At 38.4% G+C, this 13924-nt stretch overlaps 1 protein-coding gene across 2 annotated transcripts in view; it reads left to right on the top strand.

The window, feature by feature from the left end:
* The first annotated feature begins 1541 nt into the window (after nt 1–1541).
* Nucleotides 1542–13924, top strand: part of plcd1a (phospholipase C, delta 1a) — an 18928-nt gene continuing 6545 nt past the window's right edge. The window contains exons 1-8 of one of the 2 annotated variants that reach the window (XM_014002182.1): nt 1542–1722; nt 6075–6233; nt 11120–11348; nt 11439–11568; nt 11669–11897; nt 11996–12197; nt 13294–13438; nt 13532–13684. In XM_014002182.1, coding sequence (XP_013857636.1) covers nt 1692–1722; nt 6075–6233; nt 11120–11348; nt 11439–11568; nt 11669–11897; nt 11996–12197; nt 13294–13438; nt 13532–13684 — 1278 coding nt within the window. In that variant the 5' untranslated portion in view covers nt 1542–1691. Of the gene's footprint in view, nt 1723–3142; nt 3350–6074; nt 6234–11119; nt 11349–11438; nt 11569–11668; nt 11898–11995; nt 12198–13293; nt 13439–13531; nt 13685–13924 lie in introns of those variants that run through there. The other variant, XM_014002181.1, reaches the window with a different exon arrangement.

Genomic DNA, 13924 nt, shown 5'->3' on the forward strand with positions numbered 1-13924 from the left:
CTATTAAAACTAAACTTAATGATCCTTTGTACTTTAAACTATTTAATAAAATAGAAGTTTTTTTATTTTAGAATTATAACACATGTTTTGTTTTTAGAGTTGGCATAAATACAAAGACTAAAATTTGATTATGAGTCCCTCCTTGAAACTGTCTTGAGATCTTTATTTAATTCCAGCAAAATATTTAATTTAAATGTTACAGGACATTCCATCTGCTGATCTCGTTAGTTTAATCTGAACGTTTACAGGAAGACTTGTAAGAGATGTGAAGTTTGAAGATGTTTAAGACTCGTGCTGTCAGATAGCGTTAAGCACAAGTCCTGATTTGATGTATTTATTTGCTTCAGGGATGCTGCTTTTGAAGACAAGGTGGACAGAAAAACCAGATGAACTGAGAGAGGAGGCGAGCCACGTTTGAGGGGATGAACCAACACAAAGCAGAGGCGGTGGCGTCAGGTATCAATTATCCAACACCTGCAACGCAGCCTTGACTCACATCTATGCACACCTTGAAAACATGTAACCAAAACACCTGCCGTGTTGGTCAAGGTAGGCAAACAACTCCTGGGTGGCAGCCATCCCCAAAAAACCACAGAATCCACCAACGGGTCAGTGATTCACGTGACTTAAGTACGATTATTCCTAAGACCACAGTGACTTTTGTTTTCTTTAAAGCTCAGAGAAAGAATGACTGGCATTTTTTTTGAGTCATGCAAAGTGTTTTTCAGAGCATCATGCAATAAGATTGGGTCTGGCTTAAAGAAATAGAGCAGTTCTAAATCCAGATTAAAGTCTGCAGCATTTGTTGCAAAAGGCCAAAATTCCTCCAGAGGCATCCATAACAACATCTCTGATTGTGTTGATCGTCTCATGTGGTTTTCATGTGGGATTTCTCAAAGAATCACTTGTTTGTGCTGCTTCAGTTTGCCAGATATTTTTTTATTCTTTTCTCAAAACCCACAGCAAATGTTTTCAAAAAAAAAAAAAAAATAGGGCAAATTCAGTAATAACAGAGAACAACACAGTTCATGTTCAGAGATGAGAGGCGGGCTTCTTTCTGAACCCTCTGCCTTGTTTGCTTCTTTCGGTTTTTGTCATTCAAGTGTGCTAAAAGTTTCCAAATACTTGGTCATAGTAACGATATGTTGTAACAGTGCAACGAGACAGAGAAAAGGTGTGCAAAAACATCCAGAAAGACAGGTCTGTACCAGCCTGCAGCAGCACCACCCCACAAAGAAATCAATGCATTCCTACATGCTCATTCAGCTGATGTAAACTCACTAAAACATCACTGCAACTTTATAACGTATTTAATTCCAACTGCATTGTGTTGAACAGGTTTTTGTTGTTGTTGTTTTTTTTTTAAGGTCATGCTGATGAAATTCCTTCCAAAGGCGTAGCTTCCATCAGCAGGGAAGAATTTAACCGTGAGAGCGATCAGAACACAGTGGTGGACTTGTCAGACCGGTGCTCCAGTGGGTGTGGACTCGGAGCGTAGAAGAGCCCAGGGTTAGTATGCGCTGAGTGGGTTGGCTCAGAGTGGGGGGGATAGGGCTGGATTTCTGTCCTTCCCTGGGACACACAGAGGAGTTATCCAGCTGGGACAGTTCCACTCACAAAGTTCAGCCAACTGAAGGAGGAGAAGAGGACTTCTGACACGGTGCATGGTGACCGACTGACTGGGGGCCAGAATGGAAACAACTAACATGGCTAGGAAACTGGGTGAGTTGATAAAAATAAATTTACTGCCTCGTTATCAGGATTAAGGGACATGTCTGAGGATTTCTGAGATAAAACAATTCTGTGTGCATTTTGAAAAAAGAGAGGTTAGTTCCTGAAATATTTACAAATGTAGAGAGCATTTTCATAAACTCTCTTTACGTTTTCCCTCCTGTGTTAGCAGTTTTTATTCATAAAAACACAACCAGGAGGCGTGTTGTTCAGTAAGAACCTGCAAACCGTTTTTAAAAAGATAAAACGTAATTTTCTTCTAGTTTATTTACATAAAGGGACAGTGTGCATCAAAACATCACTGTCACTTAGCACATAAAGTAAGGAAATTTGTGTTTTTGTGGATTATTTCTTTCGATACRCACAGTAAGGAAACAATGAAATTCTCACTTTTCCGTCCCCACTGGATGTTTGCATAGAAAAAGTCTCAGTGTAAACAATCAAAACAGTTCACACATAGTAGAAGCAGTTCACCCACAGTAAAAACAATTCACACAAAGCATGGAGGAGTAGAATAGAATAGTGTTTTTAACACAAGGATTCAATTCCATAAGTAAAATATGGAATGTAACGCATGTACAAATTGATAAAAGTGTGAATATCAGCATCTGTGTTTGCAGGCAGGTGAATAACATGATAAATAACCAGTCTGGAGTCATCCCCCCCAAAGTCTATGACACACACACACACATGACAGTAGTTCACCTGCCTGCAACCTTTATTAATTTGTACATGCAAACACACTCTCTGGCTGCAACACATCTGACCATTATTGATAAATAATTGCACAGTGTAAATAGTCTGTGTATATTTTGAAGAAGTTAATGTTCAATATTTTTGGTTATTACATTCCATATTTTACTTATGGAATTGAATCCTAGTGTTAAAAACACTATTCTTATCTGCTCCTTCATGATTTGTGTGAATTGTTTTTATTGCGGGTGAATTGCTTCTATGTGTGAACTGTTTTGATTATTTTACACTGTGTCTTTTTCTAAGCAAACATCCATTGGGGGATGGCAAAGTAAGAATTTCATTGTTTCCTAACTGTGCATATAATAAAGTTGAATTGAGTTGTCATGTCTCGTTCTGACCACTAGATGGTGCTGTTTCTCMAGAGCCGTGACGATTGAGCAACACAATTTTAAGTTTTAAATATAAAAAAGCAAAACAGAACTATTATGTCGAAACTATTCTTTTTAAAAACAAATCAAAATTATTTTTAGAGTTACACACGTTTAACACTCTGAACTCATAAAAGAGTCAGTCTCCTCTGTTAAAAGCTTCCTAAAGTAAAGTAAGGAAAGTAGATCTGAGGCTAAAAATCTATGACTCGGGTGTTACTTCTAAGGTAAACAGTCGTGTGGCTGCAGCGAGACGACAGTAGACCCGCCCCGTGAGAGGGGGGGAACTTATCGGTCYCTGCCATGCCCTGTGGTCCCTGCTCCTCTCGGCCCAAATGAAAACACCGAGCGGATTTTTTGTTTTTGTTTTTGTTTACACAAACTACAGTCCGTCATGTCCTGTCTAAAAACGCGACCAAAGCGGACCAAATCGGAGGAGCAGGTTTTCCAGGAAAACCTGAGGAAAGTAGCGCACGAGAATGGAAAACGCCTGGGTGAGTCCACTTCAAAGGCAGGGGCACGCGCACGCGCGCGCTTCGAATGTTTTGCCAACAGAAGCCGAGGGGCACGCGCACGTCATTAAGTGGGGAAATAAGTCGATCATATGGCGCGTAATGACAGGTCAGCTGTTTGTGTTGTGGAGTGACCACAGGTCGTTCTCCTCTCTGCCTCCAAGACAAGATGGAGTTTCTGTCTTTTTCAGAGGAAGAAACAAAAAAACACATCAGGATGGTTTTGTTTAGTCATCTTAAACAGAAGAAGGCGGAAAATGAAGACGTGACTTTTACAAGATRTAAGGAATAAAATCAACCATCTGATTGTAATCTGTGTGGGAAAACTTGACCTTTCATGTCTAGTACAACGTTTAGTACTTTTAAAACATTTGAATTCTAAGATTTTACTTAAAACTCCTGATCCTCTTCAGTTTAACACAGCGACAGTTCAGATTTTTTTTTTTAATGGGGCTCTGCGGATATGTTATGAACAGTTAATATCTTACCTGCAAAATCACGAGGATTTTTTTTTTTCAGTTTTGAGTTATCATTATTTTCAGATCTAACAGATCGAAATCCTTTCTCAGAGGCTGCTCAGGGTCGAGGTAAAAGGAAGCAACCAAAAGGAAAACAACAATCTTATTTTCACATTTTCCATTTAAAAAGCTTTAAAACGAGACCGTTTGTTGGGGAGATTTAAATGAAAAACGCGAAAGCTTCACAATAATGCTAAACATTATACGAAGGGATTTCTATCAGAGGAAAAAAAGTCCAGTTTCAAATGAAATTAAAATTTGTTTTAGAAAACTTTGATTTGTGCTCATTCTGTCTCACTCACAAGCTCATAGCTATTAACTGCTAAAACTTTCCACAAAACCTCTAACTGAACGATTTGTTTAATCAAATGTAAACAAATAAAGATTTAAGTTTACACATATGTTTATCAAGAGCGAGTTATCGATTAAACCTGCATGGTACCATTTTATTTGCGTTAATTAAAAACAAAATATGTTTTTTATAGCTTAAAATGTGACCATAATAAAACATAAAAGTTGTGTCTCAGTCAAATACAAAAACAAATCCCTTCTTATATGTCATTCCTGAAAGGCAGCTATTAGTTTCACCTTAATTCCCAGAAACCTCCTGCCTCGACTTGCCAGTGGCTGTGGCTGAAAATGCAGCCTTTTGTCTGAAACTGAATAGTGAGCTCAGATTGAGTTACGCAGAAGAAACATTAGTGCCTGCTTTTATTTTTTACCATTTAGCAGAGAAAGGCCTAAAAAACACGAATCTCCGTTCATCCAGAAGGCAACAAGTTTCTACTTTGCAGCGATTTAAACTAAGTGAAAAAAAAGTGTGCTGAGAAGAGAAGAGTCTGTGTCGTGCTAAATCCTCCTCYAGAAAACGAGGAGGCTCGTAAACAGCCTCTGTGGGATTGTGGGGAAATTGTTTGGGAAAAATAAAATGTGTGGCACGTCGTAATCTTGCTAAAAATCGCAGAGCGTTCTAGCTGTCAGTGTGCCGTCCCTGAAAACAGTTATAGCTTATAAAATCCATACCAACTCTCATTCTGTGCTGTAGAAATCTTCATATTTAATAACCGACTTATGAATCATTCTCTCAGTTGATGTCACGCCTCTCCCATAAAGCTATAATCAAGCCTGTTGCTTCACTCAGACGTTAACTCGCTGCAAAGCTGAGCTGTCGTAACGTGTGGCTGGTTCAGGAGGTTTGGACCCAGGGATGCAGATGAGCAGGGCTGTTGTGGCAGCGAAACCTCCAGAGCACCGAGGAGAGGAGGCACAGAGGGCACGAAGGAATGCCCCACTGATGAGATATAAGGACGGTGTGATGGGAAGAGTGGCTGCAGCTGTGGCAGTGAAACAAGTGCTTGGAGAGGTGGCTGGTGGGAAAGAAATGAAAAGAAACAAACTAAAACAACCAAAAAACAAAGACTGTGACCGAGTGTTAAAAACAAAAGGCCTTGGGAAGACTTTGAACATTTAAGAGCTWAATTTGCTTGAACTTTGTTTGTTTCCTCATCCGTTGCTCATTAGGGGTGTAAGAAAATATCGATACACTGAAATATCGCAATATTTCATTTTCTGATACTGTATCGATATTCTAAAGCCCTTTATCGATTTTTTATTAAGGTTTAAAATGTCAACTTTCCTGCCAGCCGTTCATTTTTATGTTGTAGTTCAGCCTCTGACCACTAGTTGGCAGCAGTGAGCCAGCCATTTGGCTCCTCTACCTTTTGAGATAGAGGCTATTTTTTAGTGTTGGGTGACCTTATTGTAAATTAACATTAAAAACTAAAAGCTGTAAAACAATACATTTTAAAACAATTTATTGGCAAAATTTAGTCTGATAATTGAAAACATGGATGAAATATGAAACAAATAAAATAAAATATATACAAAGCAGAACACATCTAAATGTATCAAAAGTATGTCTGTGTAATGTTAGAATTTTCTGAGACAATGAATTTTGGTTTTTCATTTTTTTCCAGTGAGAGGTTTTTATTTAATAGAATTTTTGGACAAAAAAATCGCAATATATCGCCTTGCTTATAGTATCGCAATATATCAGGATATATCGTATCGTGACCCCTCTGTCATGATATGTATCGTATCGCCAAATTCTTGCCAATACACAGCCCTATTGCTCATGAGTCTACGCTTCTATTGGTTTATTTAACCTGTTTGTAACCTCTCAAACCCAGGTCTGGAAGGAGACGCAGATCTTCAGTTCCTGCTGACCGGWGGGAAGCTGCACAAGGTTCGCTCGGACTCGTGGCAAAAGAGTCGCGTCTATAAGCTGCAGGAAGACTGCCAGACCATATGGCAGGAGTCGAAGAAAACCTTAAAACAAGACCAGACCTGTAAGTGTTGTTCTTGTTTATTTTATTATTATTCATTCATTAAAAAAAGAACAATCTATGTACATATAACAAACAAAACAAATTATAAATGAAATGAAAGGACGCAGAGGGAAGAAAAATAATAATGCAGGTATTTTACAGACTCAAACTTTGAAACTAAAGCAGCACCTGTCCACCGTTTGAACAACAGTTTGAACAACAGTTTACATCCATACATGCTACCTAATATCTTTTTKTTTTCAATTAACTTTTCATATTTTTAAACACAAAAATTATTCTGGAAGTTTTAATATCATCATCACTGCTGAACTCAAGCTGCACCTAATTCAGCTCATTTCTACTCTTTTAAATTATTTACACATGCATATTATTATTTTATTTTGTGGATTCTYAATCTGGGACCTGAGTCCGAATTTCGTACCACGAACCAAAGCTGGTATGACAATAAAAAATAAATAAAWAGACTTATTTTCATAAACTTATTCCTTGAATTACAGTACAGTGTTCYTTTAAACTAGTWTGAAATGGAGGTTTTTATTTAAAAAATAAACTATTCCTATTCTCTATTCTATTCGTTTATGGGACGAGATACAAAAATTAATTCTTTACATRTGAATTATTTGGTGTAACTTTGATGTATCTCTCTCGGACTGTTTAGCCCCTCTTCTCTGTTATTGCATCAGCTCAGGTCTCCCAGCRTGATGGAAACACACATTCTGTGGCGTGGACTGGAAAATGTTAGCGCACATCCTGACTGAATGTTTGTGCCTGACACAGAGATTATTTTCCTTTTGATTTCTGGTTGGAGCGATCTGCAGCGAGGCTGTGGACATGCATCCTCCTCTGGGTCCTGGGCGGCTCAGGTTTCCCCTCGCGTCCCGGCGGCGGCGGCGGCGGCTAACGCTAGCAGAGCTGGTAACCTCTGACCCGGAGTCTGACCTGTGAACAAACACAGATGAGCTTTTTCAGAGACGTGCACAGTTTTTTTTTCTTTTTCATTTCTTGCCGAAAGTTGCTGTCTGCCGTGTTTGTTTCCTGCGCTCAAGAGCAAACCACAACTACCACGCTGCTCAAATGTGCTCAGTGGGAGGAGCATCGGTTTGTTGTGAACTACTTTTTGAAGCTGATGTTAGAGCTGTACCAAAAGGGAAATCTGTCAGTCTAAAAACCACAAAGTGGTATTTACGTTCTTTTTACACACTTACTGTATCCGCACAGACCACTGTTTAATATTGTGTTATTTTATATTCAAGGAGAATTATCTCCCTTTAACATTTTTTATTTAAAACGAAGCTTAAATTTGAGGGGTTTGTGTGTTTATTTGAACACCACTCATTGCTTAAAATTTGTTCTGTTGATTAACATGTATTAACAGGACAAATTTCTTACTGTAAAATAATTTGTTATATATGTTTTTAAAAACTAACAATCTTTAGGACGCATGTAATCTTAGGTCTTTACTGCTTTTGGGAAGACCACTGTGAGGTCATGATACCGTGACCTGTTTTTGCTCGAGAAGAAGCTCAGAAAACAACAAACAACCAGACAAATTGCATTAGTGTTAATGTGAGTTCAATTTGAAAAGCTGAAAGAAGAAATTGCTTAACTTTGCAGATATAGGGGAAAAAGAAGCAAAAAATGTATTTGAAATAAAAGAAAAAGCTATAAGCTATAAGCTAAAATAGCTGAATATAGAAGAAAGCAACTGTAAAATGCATCAATAGTTCAAATTAGCAATAAGAAGCACAAAAAAACAGGAAAAATAGCAGAAAGCAGAAGAATTATATCAGAAATAGCAAAAAAGGCTAAAATTAGCAAATACATGTGGCTAAAAATAGCACAAAGTACTTAAAATTAGCAAAATCAGAACAAAATGTGTAAGGTTCTGTAAAAATGTAGTATCATTTTAAAGGATTTTAAGGATGTTGAAAACAGCTTCATTTATTTTCAATGGTAAAAAAGTGAAATGGCTAATAAAAGTAAAAATAGCTSAACAACCAAAAGTCACAGCAGGATCGTCATAAATGAGCTGAACGTTTTGGTAATATGAACTGTTGAAATAGCAAAAAAAATCGCAGAATGAGAAATGTGCCGAAAAATGTACGKAAGAAAAAATGATCTCACTTTCACACAATCAACCTGTTGAATTTATTTGAATCTATTCACCTTGTAGTCCCTTCACTAACCAWTAATCTGCTCAACAAGAATCTCAGCTCTGCTAACACTAAACTGCTAAACCCATAAAAAAATTTGTGGAAGCTAATGCTAACCGCTAAGACGACTGTCACTCAGCCCGTGTCACAGTTTTCATCTCCTTCCAGTTGAAGACTGGTGGGACTGATGAAGGTGGGTGGGATCATCTGTGGGAAACCAGTTATAGCTCAGTCTAACTTGTGATACTTCCAGTTGACCCCTTTCAGGATAAAATCATTTCTAGATCAAGTTTGTGTTTTTAAAAATACTGTTCGAAGTCAGTCAAACGACAAACCGCAAATTCTTTCTCAACCATATTTTATATGTAATAAATTTTTGTATTTGTTATTTCAGTATTGTTAAATGTTATATTATTTATTTTTTATTTATTTGTTTTTATTTCACTCATATTTAAGTTATAAAATGTTAGATGCCAAGAGTCTTAACCTTCCACAGCAAAGATAAGATAAGCCTCTGTAAATAAATACACAACCTCAGTTAGTCTTTGCAACATTTGGGGATTGTTGAGGTGATAAAGAAATCTGGTATTACAGTTGTATTACTTGCAGCCTTACCACATCAGAATTTGATTAACCACTTATCTGGTTTATTTAAATTTATCTATCAGGTAAGCCTGGGGAGGTTTCCACTCCTCATTTATATTTCCTTCTCACACTTTTGGATCGTAACGTACATGTTAACCTAAAAGTAACACGTTCACACCGTACGACAAACTCAACCTTTAACAACTGAATCTTTATTTGTTCTCTTTGGAGAAAAGAGTTGGAGAAACAAAGCATAAGTGAAAAAGTAAAAAACTAAAGGGTTTCAGCTACTGCTCAATGCCTTTTATATAAGTTTGGTGTCTTTGACGTTTTGTTAAAAGGACGTTTGTTGTCATTCATTGTAACTACATTGTGTGCATCAGAGCATGCCTTTCTGAATGTTAAGCCACTCAACAAAAGAGTCGGGCCCCAGTGAATGAGGAAGAGCTTTACCACACGTTGTCTGAGTCAGTCGGTGAAGGTGCTCTCCGTTATGAACCCGTGAGTCTGCGTGCAAGAAAACACAAGACTGCAGCAATGTTAGTTTTCTGCAGCTCACAACAAAATGAGTCCTGAGAAATCAGATTTCAGCTCACAAAAGATTTTTAAACCTTTTTTTTTTGTCTTCCAAACTATTTTGGTCTCCAGTTTTTTCTTTGTTCATTTAGTTCCTAAAGACCAGTCTATATATTCTACTCTCTAGTTATCTTACTAAATGTCATTGCATGAACTAAATGTCATTGATGAACATTGTAAGTAGTTAGGTCATATTTATCTAATAGATTCCTGTTTCCTATAAAGGAGCTTTCTAATACACCAAAAATTAACCATGGGGTTCCTCAGGGATGTGTGCTTGGACCAATGTTTTATACATTATACCTACTTCCATCCATCCATCCATCCATCCATCTTCTGTACATGCTTCTTCCTTTTCAGGGTCGCGTGGGTCACTGGTGCCCATATCCAGCAGTCACAGTGCGAGGGGCAGGGTACACCCTGGACAGGTCGCAAGTCCATCACAGGGCCACACATAGAGACAAACGAGACAAACAACCATTCACTCTCTCACTCACACCTAGGGACAATTTAGTTATCAATTAACCTAACAGTCATGTTTTTGGTCTGTGGGAGGAAGCCGGAGTACCCGGAGAGAACCCACGCATGCACGGAGAGAACATGCAAACTCTACCCAGAAAGGTCCCCGGACCGGGATTTGAACTGGTGACCTTCTTGCTGAGAGGTATCAGCTCTACCAACTGAGCCACCGTGCCGCCTATACCTACTTCATTTAATTAAAATATAAATTCCTGTTTGATATCCTCTTTTTCTATTTAAAAAATATAAACAAATACTCTGAATGTGAAGAAATGTTAGCGATTTGCTAACAAAACTTCTCCCGCGATTCCAGTTTTATAAAAAGCCTGAGTGTTTTTAAGATTTGTGAGTGAAAGCCACAGAAGCAAACTACGACACAAAAACAAAAGCCTTCTTGTTTGTATCTTACGGAGCTGATAGTGTCTGAAAACATTGTTTGCTGTAATCACTGAGAGGCGTAATCTGTTGCTACAAGATACTGGCATGAATGAGGAAGAACGATAACAGTGACTCAGAGCAACACGGCAGGAACCAAGTATGAGACTGATTTTATCTTATGTTAATCCTGAAATACAAAAGAAGCCATCAGTGTTTGACACAGATGTAATCATTATCTTAGGAGAAGTTTCACTCACAGATTTAACATTTTAACCCCTAAAACGCTGTTTAAAATGTAGGGTTGGTTATGTTTTACAAAGGAGCAACACTAAATCTGGTGATTTTTGCATCTTCACTAAAACATTCATCATTTTGTATGTTGTCATTGACAGGAAAGTCAAATAAATAYTTACATTAGCTTTGGCTTCTTTGTTTCTTTTCACATTGATACAGAATATTGATTAAATAATTAATGACTCAATTACATCRAAGCAAAATGAAAACATTGATTGATATTGTCATTGAATGGAAACCGTGTAATGACAGACTTTGTGACGTCAAGAAAAATCSAATCGTCATCCAAACACATTGATATAAAACCGTATTGTGATAAAACTGGTGATTTATACCCTTAGTGATGACGTCACACTAACAAACCTGCTGTCCCTCAAACAGTCCTCATCGATGACATCGAATCTGTRCGTAAGGGCCGTCAGTCGGAGGGGCTGAAGAAGTACACAGACCCCAGTGCCGAAGATCAGTGCTTCTCCATCATATTTAAGGGAAAAAAGAAGAATCTCGACTTGATGGCGAGTTCTAAAGAGGAAGCAAACCAGTGGGTCGCCAGCCTGGAGAAGATAATAAACAACGTTCGAAACATGGACAAAAAGCAGAAGAGTGAACAGTATCCTTACAGCAGCCCTGTTAAAGGGATGTTATTACTGTATTCTCTAGAGTTTTTTATGTAAAATAAATCCTTACATCTAAATGCCAGCTGGATCATCAACTGCATGAGGAAAGCAGACAAGAACAAGGACAACAAGATGACCCTAAAAGAGTTGAAGCACTTCCTGCGGCAGGTCAACGTTGAGGTCAGCGACGTCTACGCAGAGGAAATTTTCAAGGTAAGATGCGATCACACCGTTCCTTGACGAAGTAAACAATTTGCTGTTAGGTTGGAAAACGTTTCCCAGTTTAAATGAATGTTTTTCTGTGTTTGCACAGAAATGCAAGAAGTCAAACGCAAACTACTTGGAGGGCGATGAGATAAAGCAATACTACGAGGTGCTGACGCAGCGCGAGGAGATAGAGGTGATCTATAAAAATTACGCTAAAACGGATGGCAGGATGAGCATTAAGGACTTCATGAACTTCCTGCTGAACGAGCAAAGGGAGCAGGCGACGGCAAAGAGCACCCTTGAGCTGATTGAGAAATACGAAGTGGACGAAACGGGTAGAGTTTACCTCACACCATCATGCTACGAGGCTACGAGGTTTCTGTTTGCTCCGTGTACTCATCCTGCGTGTTTCTCCTTGGTTCCTTTCTAAAAGCAAAGAAGCAGAAGTGCTTGACCAAAGATGGCTTCCTGATGTACCTGCAACACGAGGACGAATCCATCTTTAAGCCAKCTCACAGAAACGTGTATCAGGACATGAGTCAGCCCCTCAACCATTACTTCATCTCCTCCTCACACAACACCTACCTGATGGAAGACCAACTCAAAGGGCCGAGCAGCACAGAAGCTTATATAAAGTAAGTTTTAAACATAGATTTTGAAGGTTTATTCCAGCCGGATGGTTTTTACGAGCAGTAATCAATCTGTCGGCTCGCATCAGTCCACTCCACCTGTTCTTGGGTTGGTAATGTGCTATTTTTGCCACCCCTTTTTGCTCGCTCCAACGTGTTAGTGCTCGCTCCAACTGCATGTTTGGCACCTGAATGGCTTCCTGCATGCCTGGCTTCTACTTTAACTCAGCCAACTATTGTTTTCAGGTCAAACCTTTCAGTTAWAAGTCTGATTTTATCCCTCATAATAAAGGCCGAATAGCAATATTAGCAACTATTATTCAAAAAAAATTTTTTTGTTTGCAGAGATCATCACAAAACGTGGTCTTTGACAGCTCAGAAGAGGGTCTCGATTTCAAGTTTGAGAACTTACCAGAGGCATTAATTAGCTGTAAACATTCAATAAACCATTAATAATCAGTTACAGCACATTGGTTTAAAAGGACTTGTTTCTTGTGAGCCAACATTTACCTGCTTTCTCATTGTTTACCTGTATTCTGTGTAATTTAGAAACCCTTATCTATAAGTTAATCTTAATTTAAGCAACATGAACATTTCTAGATACATGGTTTGTTTTGGCAAATACATTAATTTAGACACCAAAATGCAGAACTAGCTGCAAGCTATTACATTTACTTGATAGTTACAGCTCTTTAAGTTTCCCAATAGTGTGCCAAACAGTGTTTTATAACTATTTAATACATGTTGATTGGTGCTTTGTAAACTAATAAATACCCTATTTATAAAACGTTAATAATCCGTGATTAAGAAACCCTCGTTCTTTAAAATATCTAAAATTTGTGCAGCAACACAACACTCTTCCTAGACCCCTTAGTTGTTGTCAGTGTTTTAGTATCTGAGGTGATTTATGTTTAGTGSTCTTAAAGCTGTCCTAGAATGATGACATCATCTCACATGTCCGGTTGTTTTGCCTCAATGGAGACTTTTAAAAATTCCTCGTGGCTCTACCGGTTTGCCCAGAGTTCCTGCAGCAGAAAAGGGGCAGTTATCATTCCAACTTGTTCAGAAACGTGATGGTCACAAAGGTTTTGTCTCCTTGCAGAGCGCTGATGAAGAGCTGTCGCTGTGTGGAGCTGGACTGTTGGGACGGACCCAACGGGGAGCCCGTCATTTACCACGGCTACACCCTCACGTCAAAAGTTCTGTTCAAAGATGTCATCAAATCCATCAAGGACTATGCGTTCAAAGTATGTGAGATAGATTAGTACCTACAAGGACACAGGAGGCTTTGAATGTTGAGTGTTGCTTTTAATGTCCGGACTGTTTCCTCTRTTCCTCAGACGTCTGAATACCCGGTTATTCTGTCCCTGGAAAACCACTGCACAGTGAACCAGCAGAAACTCATGGCCCATCACATGATCTCCATCCTGGGGGACGCTTTGGTCACAAAGCCTTTGGGCACGACGATGCCCACCACCTTCCCCTCACCTGAGGTTAGTGGTTGAAGGGAAAACGTCATTCCACAAGTTCAAAACAGATCATTCACTAACACAAGTTAGATTCACATTTGTTTTATTATTAATAATTGGGGCTGTCAAATGACTAATATTTTAATCTGATTAATCTCCAAGTAGCTGTGAATTAATCATGATTAATCTTAAATTTAATATACTTTTCTATTGCATATTGATAAAATAAATTACTTGAGTTATTAATTAGTTTTTAATGTTTTT

The sequence above is a fragment of the Austrofundulus limnaeus genome, unplaced genomic scaffold, assembly GCF_001266775.1.
Source record: "Austrofundulus limnaeus strain Quisiro unplaced genomic scaffold, Austrofundulus_limnaeus-1.0 Scaffold12, whole genome shotgun sequence".
NCBI classification, from domain to species: Eukaryota; Metazoa; Chordata; class Actinopteri; order Cyprinodontiformes; family Rivulidae; genus Austrofundulus; species Austrofundulus limnaeus.